Genomic DNA, 14636 nt, shown 5'->3' with positions numbered 1-14636 from the left:
ACTCCAACAATTTTTTTTAAAAATCAACTAAAATAAATTAATAATCCAATAAAAAAATATTTATTAGTTTATAATATTATATATTAAAAATAATATCTATTAATATATAATACTTCATTAAAATAAAAAAGAATATATGCTAAAATGGTCCTTATTGTACAACAAAAGACAAAACTGTGAAAATGGTACCTGGGGTAAAATTATCATTTTAAGGAACTTAACAGATGAGGGACCAAAACCACAACAAAACTTGTTGAAAAAGACTAAATATGCAACTTTTCAAACGTTTGGACTGTAACCACATAAAATGAAAAACCACAGGGACCATTTTTGCAGTTTTATCAACAACTAACAATATGAGCAGCAATTTTTCGTGACATCTTATCTCTATTCGGCAAGTCAAGTCCCAACATTGATTTTGAAGTTATAATTGATTTTATGATACTTGACAATATGTTGATTTCCTTAGAATAACACGGTGAAAGTAATGAAGATAATGGCAAATTTGTAATTTGAGAGAGAGAAATACGTAATTTCGTTATAAAATTGGAAGGCTTCTATAAAATGAAATATTTCCCCTCGTGTGCTTTGGAACATGATGGGCGTGTTTGTTACCGAATTTTTGGAAGCGTTTGGGAGTTTCTAGCTTTTAACTTTTGATAAAACGCTTTATTTTAAACAAAAAGCTCCGTTTAGTAGCACGAGCGTTAAGCTTTTAGATTTAACAAAACGCTCTGATTCTAAAATCTACTACATATAGCGTTTAACAAAACGCGTCTGAGCTTTTGAAATAAATTTCTATAATTACCCTTAAAAATATATTTATATATTTATTTATTTTTAATCAATTGTTCTTTTACGTAATTTTATATATTTTAAAAGCTTCCAGCTACTTTTGCCAAATATTCATATAACAAATAAAAGTTATAGTTTCCTGCTACCAGCTACCTATTACCCGCTACCAGCTAACCGCTACCCGCTTCAAGCTAACAGCTATTTTTGCCAAACACGCTCGATGAGTTTTAACCAGGCAAGACAAACGGCGTTAAGCTCCGGGACCAAGGAAGTTGCAAAACAAAACTGCAGAGACGGTGCATGTTTAAATTGAAAAACACAGGAGTTGATTTAAAAAAGCACCATGAGTCCATGACATTATAACGTAAGAAGCATTTTTGTAATTTGGTAGATACACAGATTTTATCTACCAAATTTCAAACAATCGTTCTATAAATAGACATAACCTTAGGATAATTCACAAAACAAGAAGCAATGGAACTTCTATTTCTGGGTATATCTTTCATTACCTTCCTCTTCCTCCTCCATGGCTTTGGCCTCTACCGTGCAAGGAAACTACCGCCAGGTCCTGCCGGCCTCCCCATCATCGGAAACCTTCTTGAAATTGGACCCAAACCGCATGAGTCTCTTGCAAAACTCTCCCACAAATACGGCCCACTCATGACAATCCGATTAGGCAGCATCACCCGCGTGGTGGCATCTACACCCAACGCCGCCAGAGAAATCCTCCAACACAACGACGATGCATGCTCTGGCCGATTTGTCCCGGACGCAGTCACCGCCATGGATAACTATGACTCGGCGGTTCTATGGATCTCTGCAAACCAAGAGTGGCGGAGCATGCGCAAAGCTCTCAACATATCCCTAACCCACCAACACAAACTGGACACTCTCCGTGACGTTCGCCAGAGCGTGGTGGAGGGCATGGTGGAGTTTCTTCATCAGTCTGGGCGGAAGAAGGTGGGGGTGGATATCGGAAACTTGGCATTTGCGGTGGCGCTCAACCAGATGTCCAACACATGCGTTTCAAAGAACGTGGCCAGCTATGAATCCGATGATGTAGGGGGGTTCAAGACTGCGGTGAAGACTCTGATGGAGGTGGACGGGAAGTTTAACATAGCAGACATATTTCCGGTTTTAAAGCCGTTGGACCCGCAGAACATAAGGCGGCAAGCGAAGGTTGCTTATGGTTGGTTAGATAAAGTAACAGAAGGTTTCATAAACGAGAGGTTAAAGCATCGACAGTTGAAGCTTCCGAGGTTTGGTGATATGTTGGATTCACTGCTGGACTATAGTGAAGATAAGGAATCCGACTTAAATCTCATACACGTCAAGTCTTTATTTGTGGTAGATCCTCCTTTTCCCTGTTTAACTATTATATATTCAAAAAAATAAATAAATAAATAAATAAAGGACAGGTTATAAATAATCCGAATGATTGTTAAGAAATTTAGTGTCGATAACTCGATATATAACTAGTGAAACATAATATCCCTTGCTGTTACTTAATAAATATATAGTTTAGAGTAACAAATTTATAAATATAAGATTAAAAAATGATTGATCAAAATAAAAATTATAAAAGTTATGTAATGCTTAAGAGAAATTTGAATAATAATTATTTATATTTTCCAAATGTGTCTAAAATTTCAGATACACATAAGAGTAAATTGCACGAATGGTACCTATGGTTTAGGGTAATTTATGGTAATTTGCGCGTTTGGTCCGTAACTTATTTTTTTAACTCAGAGGGTCCTATTGTTTGTTTTTGTTACACGCTTGATCCATGTCTTACCTAAAAAAACTATTTTGCCATTGATTTTTTAATTTATTTAAATAAACACACCACCAACCTCATCTCTCTCACCTTACCTTACCTACCCCATTATTTTCCTTATTTAAATAATAGTCTTTTTAGTTAAGATAAGGACCAAGGGCATAACAAAACCAAACAGTAGAGACCAATGGGGTAACAAAAACAAATAGTAAAGACTTTCTGAGTTAAAAAAATAAGTTCGGGACCAAACGCGCAAATCACATAACATAACATCATCCTAACTAGGATACCGACCTAACCGGTCACTAGCATAGTATCATCCTATATACCAGCATACCGACCATAACCAGGTCTCTAACATATACCATCCTAACTACCAGGATGCAAACATAGCAAAGCAATAACATAACAACGATACCCGGATTACAATCCGATGAAAGGTCGGCCTTGGTGTCGTAGACCCTGTTGATATAGTGAGGATAACTCACCTCGCAACTGCTGACTAAAAAGATAGGATCACGCTGCTCCAACCTCCGACACGAACTCCACCAGTAATCAATACCAAAAGACTGAGCTCAATAAATACCAACAATTACCAGAAATGCCCCTAGAAGTCAACTGGTCAACTCTTGGTCAAAGTCAAAGTCCTTAGTCAAAGTCAAACTTCCTGACCGACTCTACTCGCCGAGTCAACCCGCTGACTCGTCGAGTCCCTATACTCAGAACTCCAATCTACGACTCAACTCGCCGAGTCGCCCCAAGACTCGCCGAGTCCAACAAACTCTGAGTCCTTTCTCACTCAACTTAACGAGTCGTCCCTCGACTCATCGATTCACAACTCAACCCAAAAAGTTTAGGACTCCATGACCAAACTCGCCGAGTCCAAGAATAGACTCGCCAAGTCCAAGGCAACATTCAACATACTCGCCGAGTTGTTCTCCAAACTCGTCGAGTTCCTGCCCATCTTCATCCAACTCGCCGAGTTCACCCATGTGACTCGCCGAGTACCTCTAGTTCTTAATCCATGCAGTGGCTTTCCAAGCCATGTAGGGGCTCCAAACCATAGATCCACTCCCCTACAACCCATCCATCATGTAAAGTGGCAAACTTTACTTGAATCCAAAGAGATCAAAGCATAAAACACTCTTGGGCTAAGGTTTGGGACAAAAGGACTTCACCTACATCTCTTGAACATAGACTTTATGGCTCCTTGGATCATTACAAGCCTAGATCTAAGGTAGCAACCTCAGATCTTACACCAAACTCGAGATGGACCTCATTTATGCCCCAAAAACCCCACAATTGATAGATCTAAAAGCACAAAAGCTCAAGAAAAGATCTATTACCTCCAATGCAAGCTCCCACTAAAGAGTAAGCTAAATCTTTACAAAGCCCCTTACTCCAATCTTCTTGCTCTTCAATTTCCTTCCAAGATTCCCTCCTCCAAGGCTCTAATCTCTCACAAAGGAAAGCTCACACGACTCTAGGGTTTCTGGAACTCAAAGGGAAGGCCAAGAGGCTGGGGAAGAAGTGTTATGTTCTTTATATAGAGCACAACCCCCGGGATTAGGGTTTTCTCCAGAAAGCACCAACTCCCTGAGTCCACCCATGTGACTTGCCGAGTTGGTCACTTAACACGCGACCCGCTATGCGACTCGACTCGCCGAGTCTACCCATTGACTCGCTGAGTCAACCTTCTTATTTACACTTTACCCTTTCAACTACACATCTGAATTTCTGGGATGTTACACATCTAAATTGTCATATATTCTTTGGACTTAGAAGGTGCTTAAAGGAACTTGAAAAACAAATGATTTCAGTTCATTATTTCTTCATAATGGTATAAAGTGACAGTTTGGACAGAGAATAAAGAAACACACACACACACATACAAATATACAATGATGACTTCCACTTACTCTTCAAGCAACCAATAACATTACAACTTTTGTTCTTCAGTGTGAGAATATCATCCAACGTGTGAGTTTAATCCGGAAGTATTGATATGAAGTCATTGAGAATAGTATACCAAATTGTATAATCGATCATTTGAAGAGCTTTCTTGATTTTAATTCTACAACAAAAAGCAGCATGATGATAAAAACTAGGAAAAAGTTGTCATGACCTAAACTAATCTTACCCTGAATAACAAACTGCAAAAAAAAAAAAAACAAAAACAAAAAAAGCTTAGAAATATGGTTCAAGCATTTTATCAAGCAGTTGGTGTGCATAATGAAAGTTTCTTTCAAATTATGTATGGACTTTAGGAAATCACATCTCTAAAAAAATGACATCAATTTTTATTCCCATTCGTATCTTGTGAGAAGGTTGGTAAAAAAACATTGATGTCAATTTGCAAGAAGGGTTCAAGGGAATTAGCTTATTCAAACTTAACTATGAGGAGGCTATTAATGGGTTAATGGAGCCAGCTTTTGAGTTAAGTGATATTGCACAACATCAATGCAGAAGTTGATAAAATTAGAGAAAATATTTACCTTTAACTTCCATGAAAGCAAAAGCATTGCTTAAACTCAATAATTTCAAAATAGACCTAATTTATGATATCTACGTTCCCATAAAAATGGAATGAAATTGAACAAAAAGATAACAATCTCTATTAGGGCAGTAAGCTCGATCATGCCGTAAGACCGCCAACTTGCACCACCCTTGCTGCTGTAATTGAAGATTGGGAGCAAAATTATTCCATCATCGTGCTTTGCTCTGTTAATCAACAGGAAAAAAGTCGACATACCCAGATATACCCAAAAAAAAAAGAAACAGTGAAGCAAATATAATCAATTAACTTGTATGTGTTCAAACCGTTGCTTAGGCTTTACCGATGAACAGAGTCGGAGCTGTGTTGCAAAGGGTCGATGAATCTTTGAGGAAAGTTGACGATCCTCCTGAGAAGAACAAAAGAAAAGAGCAACACAGAAGGTAAGCGGTGGGAAAAATGGAGCTGCCAAAAACGAAGGACAACGAAAAGAAACACGTAGAAAGGAGTTTAACAAATTCCACTATCACCTAAACAAAGACATAGAAGGTAAGCGATGGGAGTTTAAGAAATAAAGACATCTGTAATCCACTATCTAAAATATTTAATAAGTTAAATTCAGCAGCCAATCAGAAGTTAGAACGGTTCATCATGTAGTTCTAAATTAGTACTTCCCTCCGTCCCAATTTAAATCTCCAGGTTACTATTTTAGGTTGTCCCAAAATAAATGTCCACTACTAAAAATAGATGAATAGTTTACCAAATTACCCCTTATCATTTGAGTTAACCAATATGTTTTTATTAATGTGTTTTATGATAAGTATTTTTTTTTAAAAAAAAGGTCATCCATAGAATATGGAAACAAATACTCCAGTAACTCTAGTAAACTAAAAATTAAATCATATGAATTCATTATGTAGTGGCAGTAAATTACCTTTATGTATGCAAAACAAAATACAATATGGCATCGTCTAATAAATTTTGATCACATTCAATTTGGAGTGGCAAATTACCTTCTTGTTCTAAGTTCTAACCTACATTTACCAATATACATGTTTGAACCGCATCAACCAATTCATCAATTGTACGCAAAACCTCTTATTCTTGAAGTGATTGGATTGCTCGAAAAAAACCAAGGTCTAACACATTCAAATCCGGACTATTAGGGGGCTGAAAACAAAGTCGAATATCAAATCCATCTCGAGATGCCACTTCAAGAAACTCGTTATCGTTAACATCAATATGGGGCTTTGCGTTGTCTTGTTGAATAAATATTGGACTGATATGACCTTGCGGCCATTTGGATTTGATATTCGGTAGAACCTTTTCTATCAACCATGACCTTGTTACCTCTTTGTTCACTGATAAAATAGGCTTCGTCTCCAATGTTCCCGCAATACGGTTTTTGTTTGAACGCTTAGTGGGTTCTAATGTTGTAAACGGGTAGATACCAATTTTTCCTGAAAATACTTTGTTACCTAATGAATCAAATCTCAGTCTTGCTACGGCCGCTAGAAACATAACTTGTGTGATAAACTTTTTGCTTTTACATGTTCGCAACGGTTCATCCTTATCGGGGACAAGGTAGTAACGTTTTGATGGTTTTGATATGTAAAACCACTTTTCATCAATATTAACAACATTAACATATTATAGAATGTAGAGTAAATTACAGAAATCGTCCCTATGGTTTGATTAAAATTGTACGTTTGGTCCCTAACTTTTATTTTGCACTCGGATTGTTCCTATGGTTTGATTTTGTTTTGCTTTTCATCCCTATGGTTTGGTCAAAATTGCACATTTGGTCCTTAACTTTATGTATGCAAGGGACGAAAAACGCAACAAAATCAAACCATAGGGACGATCCGAGTGCAAAATAAAAGTTAGGGACCAAACGTGCTATTTTGACCAAACCATAGGGACGATTTCAGTAATTTACTCTAGAATGTACGAATCGTACTTAATAATGACTGTATAGTAATCTTGGATAAGCAAAATTTTAACCTTTCTCTTCTATTCTCATGAATTAGAGTTGGCTTGATCGCATTTGTATGTGGTCGAAGTACATCTTCCTTGATACGTCTATGCATCGTTGATTTCGAGACATTTATAGATTTCGCAAGAGATCGTATATTGGCTCGACGACGTAATGGAACTTCTGAAACTTGATTCAAGTTTATTTATACCCTTTTCCGCCCAACAACCTTTGGCTTATTTAAAGATAAATCATCCGGTAATCCGTGGTAAATTTGAAATTTAGCTTGATGCCAAATGCGACTAATTGTCCGTGTAGAAACCGCAAATAGTGAAGCTATTTCACTTATGGAACATTTTTTTAATTCTCCATCACTACTTTCTTGCAATAAGAATTGATATATGGCTTGACGTTGTGCAAGGATGGTGTTTTTTTAGTGGATGCATTTGTGGAAGGCTCCATATGAAGATTTGAATTATGACCAATGATGGATAATGTTTTAAGGGAAGTCTTTGCTTAAATGAAGACATATGTATACGTAATTAATGGGAAGCGAAGAGACACATGGAATAAGTTGGCGGCAAAAGAAAAAGCTATGTATTCTAAAAGCAAAATGAAATTTTAAATGAGTTTAGTCTAAATGAAATTTTAACTATGATTAACAAAATTATGGCGGAAAATTTTGCCTCCATTTGTTTACCAAAAATAATGAAAGTTTCAAGATACGTTATGGCAGAAAAATTTGTTTCAAGATACGTTTATATGAATTCTAAAAGAAACTAAATGAAAAAAATTAATAAGGGTAGAAATGGCATTTTATCAGGTAAAAGCCACATTGATTTGTGTTTTATTAAACTGCGTGTTTTTTGTTGGTGGACACTTATTTTGGGACAAAGGGAGTATATATATATATATATATATATATATATATATATATATATATATATATAAAATAATAATAATAATAATAATAATAATAATAATAATAATAATGATAATAATAATAATAATAAGGGTTTAGGTCATTTTTGATCATTTAACTTTTGGTTTTATACTCATTTGGTCACTTAACTATTTTTAACTTTAAAAGATCATCGAAATTTTGATTTTATGTTCATTTAGTCATCTAACTTTTTGTTTGGTCACTTAACTTTTGGATTTGTGTTCATTTAGTAACCTAACTTTTAAATTTGTGCTCATTTAGTAAGTTTTAAAAGTTTAGTGACTAAATGAACACAATTTTAAAAGTTAGGTGATTAAATGAGCACAAATCCAAAAGTTAAGTAACTAAATGAGCACAAAGCCAAAAGTTTGATGACCTTTTAAAACTTAAAAAGAGTTAAGTGACCAAATGAACACAAAACCAAAAGTTAAGTGACCAAAATTGAGCTAAACCCTAATAATAATAATGATAATAGTTAGGTTGTATATATATTATAAAGTTTAAAATTAATGACTTGTTTTTAAATGGAGGTTTGGTGCTGCTTATTTAAAATGTTTATGTTTTAAAATGATTGTATTAGTTTATACAGTATAAAGACGAAAGTGGATAAAGTTATGAAATAAATAAATAAAATAGTTGATAAATTATATTTTAATGTTTTGTATGCGTGCACGGTTTGTTATTAAAAACAAAGAAAAATGATAGATACGTAATCCTTCTTAATAAATAAAGGTTTTTTTTGTCACATGTCAATCTTTCATAAGTTTTGACAGTTGTTATTTTGTGGTATTTTTGAAATAAATATTATCCATTTGTCAATTTTTGGTTTGTTTCAATTTTTAAAATTAAAGTCATATATTTATATATGTAAAATATTATATATATATATATATATATATATATATATATATATATATTAAATTGCAATAAATACATTTCTTCTTTTTTATTTTAAAGTTGTACATTAAAAAATATTTTTTGTTTACACTTTAATGTTTAATATTTTTTTAAATCAACCCATGTAATACACGGGTCTCACACCTAATTAATTTCAATATAATAAGCATTAATTCAAGTAAGTTATAACCAGGTTTTATATAAGTTATACAGATGGTATAAAACTTGAGTACCAAAGTTATAATTAACATTTTTTATTTTTTCCCATTCATAAAATTAAAAATATTTGTTAGCGATATTAAACCGTAATAAAGTAATATATAATTAAACAGCTAAAATAAACATTGTATAACAACTATAACTAAAAATACTTATTAGTAGGTATTCATCAGTTTGATGTCACCTAATAAAGTAAATCTAAATTGATTTTTGTTTTTCAAATATAAATCCAAATAATTGACATTAAATTTAAATCCGATCCGAGCCAACAAATTACAATTTGGTTTGATCACTTTTTAAATTTCTTTTTTTAAGAGGCGAATGCTTAAAAATATATATAACTTGAATAAATTGATTAGCTTTGAATGACAATTAATGAACTGGTATCAAGAAAAATATATTATAATTTAATATTTTATAGATAAAAAAACATTTGAAAAATACACATTCATGGTTTCTATTTAGGGAATACTTTCTAATCTAGTTAAAACTACAACTTAATTGGTAATGTAATAAATAATCAAAAGATGGATATTAAAAAGTAAATATATAAATAAATAATTAATAAATTGCTATTCAAATTTTTGGACTAATTTGTTTGTATTTTATAAACCGAAATCAATCCGGATTCCAAAATATTAATTTGGTTTTGCTGAAATTTCATCCAAAAATCAGAATGTCTAAATCGAATAATCCAATCTAAATTGTCCAACACGATAATGTTATTTTATCCAAATAATAATCACAAACCCAAATAAAAGAGCCTTTTATTGTCCATCTATTTTTGGTAATTTAAGAAAATAAATACAATAATAATTTTATTTATTAAAAATCACCACTTCTACTTTCTTTTCCCCAGTAACCATTACTCCAAGTTTTCAATTGTCCTGATTTTATGCAGATCAGTTTATATAGACCTGGAAAGAAAATGGCAGTTAGAATTTGGACTATAGCTTTGATGGATTGATAATTGGCTAATCCATCTATACTAATAAAAGAGTAGTTCTTTTACCATGTGTCACCATGTTAGACATTGTAATTAATATCATGACACTTGTCAATCTATTAATTCTCCATTTCAAATTTCAAATTTCAAATTTTAAATCACATTTTAATTACATTAAATTAATAATATTAGAATAAAAATAAAATAAAATTTATACCAATTATAATAAAATAAAATTTATACAATCCCTGTACTAATAAAAGAGTAGTTATTTTGTCATATGTCACCATGTTAGCATTGTTATTAATATCATGACACTTATCAATCTATTAATTCTCCATTTCAAATTTCAAATTTCAAAATTTAAATCACATTTTAATTACATTAAATTAATAATATTAGAATAAAAATAAAATAAAATTTATAACAATTATAATAAAATAAAAATTATACAAATTATAAGATGATATATATTTTACGTATTTATTTGAATCAACGATTATAATTTTATATATAGCTAAAAAATATCTTTTAATTAATAAGTTATTTAAAATTATTAATTAATACTTTTGAGTTTTTACTTAGAAAGTTTAATTAATTTTGTAACCGTGGTTCCCACGGGTTATAAACTAGTATTCTAATAAAAGAAGAGTTTTATTCTCCTTTTGATATGTGTCATCCTATTAGGCCTCTTAATTAATGCATATTTTATTCTCCTTTTGCCATGTGTCACCTTATTATGTCTCCAAATTAATGTATGATACTTGTCAACCCCATTTCAAAATTCAAAATTTAAAATTTCCACTTTAATTACATTAAATTAATAACATTAGAATAAAAATAAAAATAAAAATAATAAAAATGATATAAGTTCACATATTGATTTAAATCAATGATTAAAATTTATATAACTAAAAAAACTCTTAATTAATAATTTATTTAAAATAATTAATTAATAATTTTGAGTTTTTACTATAAAAATTTAATTAATTTTGTAACCGTGGTTCCCACGGGTTATAAACTAGTTGCTATATGAAAGAATATTATAATTATTTCGTAACAGCATTTATTGAATGCTAACTATTTTATGAAAATCTATTGTTTTTATAAACTGCTAACTCTACTTTTCCTTTAAATATTTTTCGTTCTAAGGAGACTTGAACCCCAACCTTTGGTATAAAAATCAATTGGTCTAACTAAATTAAATTATAGGATTTGTTTTTAGCAGGAACCGAAACAAGTTCAAACACAACAGAATGGACAATGACTGAACTGCTACTAAATCCAGATATGTTCTTAAGAGTTCGTGAAGAAGTTTCCACAACTATAGGGAAAGATGGGAAAATTCAAGAAGCCATACTCCTCGACTTGCCTTATTTGCAAGCTGTAATCAAAGAAACGATGCGGCTTCACTTATCAGTGCCTTTATTAGCTCCTCACAAAACTGAGACCGAAGTTAAACTCGATAAATATATTGTGCCAAAAAACACACAAATTCTGGTGAACGCATGGTCCATAGCACGTGACCCAAGATATTGGGAGAATCCATTAATGTTCGATCCAGAAAGGTTCTTGGGAGGTAAATTCGACTATAAAGGTCAAAATTTTGCATTTTTACCATTTGGTTCGGGCAAAAGGATGTGTCCGGGTATTAGTTTGGCTAATCGGGTTGTGAGTTTAATGGTGGCTTCCTTTGTATATCATTTTGATTGGGAGCTTCCTCATGCAAGAGAAGAAATGGACATGAATGATATATTTGGCCTTGCGTTGCTTAGGGCAACACCTCTAGTTGCCACTCCTATACCCATGATTCCGTGAAATACACAAAGGGATGAAGAGAGGATGAATCTACTATTAATTATTGTCAATAAATTACTACTCTATGTATGAAGGGTATAAGTCCTGATTAATACTTGTAACCTAAGCGTTTATTACTATAAATTTATAGATATGATTTGTATATCATGGCGTCTTACTATTTTGTTATGCTATATATTTTTTGGGCAAAATATATAAAACACATTGTACATTTTATTATTTTAGAATTTTTACCACCAATATCCAACAGGGTAAACAAATCGTTTTTAATCATAAATAAAGATAATTGATTTACAAAATCAACTAATAATTAAGAGGCTAAATCCGTATAATATGGCTAAAACATAGTTTTTCTTTTTCTTTTTTTTTTTTTGACCATATTCTTACCTTTTGAATTAATCATGAAAATATATGTTAAGAATCACTACTAGACATCATTATCATCAAGATGACCTACTCGTGATCAATGGTAATATGATATAAACATTTTAAAATTGGGTTGATTAAGTTCGAAACTCACATGCTTCAACCCTAGCTAGGCTGACACATCGTTTAAAACATTGCCATATTTTCGATAGCAAAATTCGTTAGTTTTTCATTGGTAATGCATTGGCAGATCTGCACAAGTAAAAACGGTTGGTAGAAACACGTGGGCAAATTTTACTGACCAATTTTCAACGAATATTTTTTAGGGACAGATTCAGGACCGACCGAAGTCCAGGGCAGCAACAATTATGGGGGGCATCGATTTTATGAAAGATGTTATGGGCATCTTCAATTTGAGCCAACGAAATGATCCATAAGTCCGACAGAAAAGTCGAGTCCATTGAAAAAGGTAGGCGTCGACCTAAATTTGAAAGCGGGAAGCCGTTCAACAAATTAAATCGCACACCTACTTGAAGAAGATGAATGGATTAGGAGAAGACAAGGAGACGAGTATCAGAATACTAAATGACACATAAATGCAGCTGAAAAGAGTGTCATCACGTGCTTCTGGAATTCAAGAGTATGAAACATTAATGTTGAAGTATTCACCATAAAACTTACTAGATGCTGAATATAAAGTGCCCCAGGAAATCATTCTCCTTAAATTTTTGAGTTATAGGTAAAAGAGAGTGATTTGGACGGTTTTGCCCTTGGTGGGTTTGGTGCTAAAATTTATCTTGAGCTGATGTAGTTTTTAATCTAGAAGAGTGTATCTGTGTTGTTAAATTTTGAGATTTTCTTAATCTATTTTTGATAAAAATGTTTATTTTATTTTATTTTTACTTTTATCATCTCTTGACATGCAAAAATCCTTACCCCTTGCTTATGTTGGATCTGTTCGTGTATTAGTTTTAGTGGTATTTTGTTAGAATAGGTTTTGCTGAAATTTGAAAATAGTGAATTATATTTAGTTAATGTAATTTTGTTGGGATCTTGATCTTAAAGCATAGTAACATATTTGTGAAATTTTTACTACAACTCATTGAATTTTAGGTGCACCAATTTCATCTTCTGAAGTGTTGAATCACACCAGCTACTACAAGGCCTCTCTCCCATACTCATGTATATATGTGATGTTGATAGATGATTATATTCAAGAATTTGTTTAGAAAATAATTAGATTGGTTTTTTTTGCTTAGGTTAAATTCAAAAATTACAATGAAAAAGTATTTCCTAGTTTTTATCATCATGCAATCTGTCTTCCTAAGGTAAGCATTTTCATATCCTTTGTTTTTACAATTTATTTTACGATTTTATCGACCTTTGTACCCATTTATGTCATCAGACTCTTCCTTAACCTCCATGGTAACGCCTTCATCAACTCCAACATAGGCATAATTCGTATATGCCCTCACAAATGCCTACTCACAACTTAGTTTAAAACTCTCAATTGATGGTTTAGAGTCAAACTATGACATTGATTTTTCTTTATATGTGCAAATATGTGCATATTCTTGGTTATATAAATGGTAAGTCTCTTCCTAATGGTGATGCTAATGAAGATGGGATGCTATTGATGCATGTAACAAATCATGGTTTTTTTGCCATTTGTTATATGAACTGACTTCAGAATATATCAACCAATAATTACACCAACATAGATCTTTGGAATAAGCTCGATAAAATTATTTTCAACATCAAGATGGCTAAGATATTAGAACTTTATGACAAATTTTGCAATACCAAGAAAGGTTCCTTTTTTGTTACCGAGTTTTTCCATTTCTTAAAGAATCATGTTGATGCCATTGACCCCCAATCATTGAAGTCGAATTGGACATGCAAATTTTTTTGTCAATTTCCCTTGTCATAGGATACTATATTTGACGTCATCGCTAATACTAAACCATTTCCTCCTTTATCAATGCTAAAAATATGTTACATTTGCATGAAATACGTGAATAATCCACCTACCACATCCTTGACTCTCCACTACAATCAACTGTCATCCTTTACTCTCAATCAAACCAGTCAAATAAATTTTAAAAAAATAGTCAGGTGTACTTCCAGGGGTAATTTTAGTGTTCGTCCAATGCTGACCCTTTTGTAGGAAATTCATGTTTGTGAAAACTCACAAATAATCACGCATGATATGGTAAATCACAAAAACAATTTTGGTAATTTCACCGACCATTTAATGTTGCCATACACCTTCACTACTAGAAAAAGGTTAATAGAGTACGGTTGAAATTATGAATATAATACGGACATAGAGGGCGTATTAGTAGAGGGGTGTATTAGATTACATTCATAATAGAGTACGGCTATTTAACCGTACTATATGTATCC

General features: G+C 32.3%; 1 protein-coding gene and 1 long non-coding RNA gene across 2 annotated transcripts; one reads left to right on the top strand and one right to left on the bottom strand.

The window, feature by feature from the left end:
- Positions 1-1177: 1177 nt before the first annotated feature.
- LOC145062621 (labd-13Z-ene-9,15,16-triol synthase, chloroplastic-like) lies at positions 1178-12006 on the top strand. Its single transcript, XM_079010200.1, has 2 exons — positions 1178-2142; positions 11259-12006. Exons 1-2 carry the CDS (start codon positions 1270-1272, stop codon positions 11862-11864), a joined length of 1479 nt encoding a protein of 492 aa, XP_078866326.1. The 5' UTR covers positions 1178-1269; the 3' UTR covers positions 11865-12006.
- On the bottom strand, positions 5051-5701 carry LOC145062622 (uncharacterized). The gene is made up of 2 exons (XR_013687644.1): positions 5597-5701; positions 5051-5475 (listed from the first exon to the last, which is right to left on the bottom strand). It is a non-coding gene; the product is annotated as an uncharacterized LOC145062622 (long non-coding RNA).
- Positions 12007-14636: the final 2630 nt, after the last annotated feature.

This window comes from Lactuca serriola, chromosome 7 (genome assembly GCF_051521515.1).
Source record: "Lactuca serriola cultivar US96UC23 chromosome 7, Lser_US96UC23_V15, whole genome shotgun sequence".
Classification (NCBI taxonomy): domain Eukaryota; kingdom Viridiplantae; phylum Streptophyta; class Magnoliopsida; order Asterales; family Asteraceae; genus Lactuca; species Lactuca serriola.
This window is presented reverse-complemented; position numbering and strand designations above follow the sequence as displayed.

Excerpts from the sequence above, each read along its gene's own strand:
- LOC145062621 (XM_079010200.1), top strand. The coding sequence starts at position 1,270 with ATGGAACTTCTATTTCTGGGTATATCTTTCATTACCTTCCTCTTCCTC. Across the intron at positions 2,143-11,258 it reads ACGTCAAGTCTTTATTTGTG|GATTTGTTTTTAGCAGGAAC; the intron begins GTAGATCCTCCT and ends ATTAAATTATAG.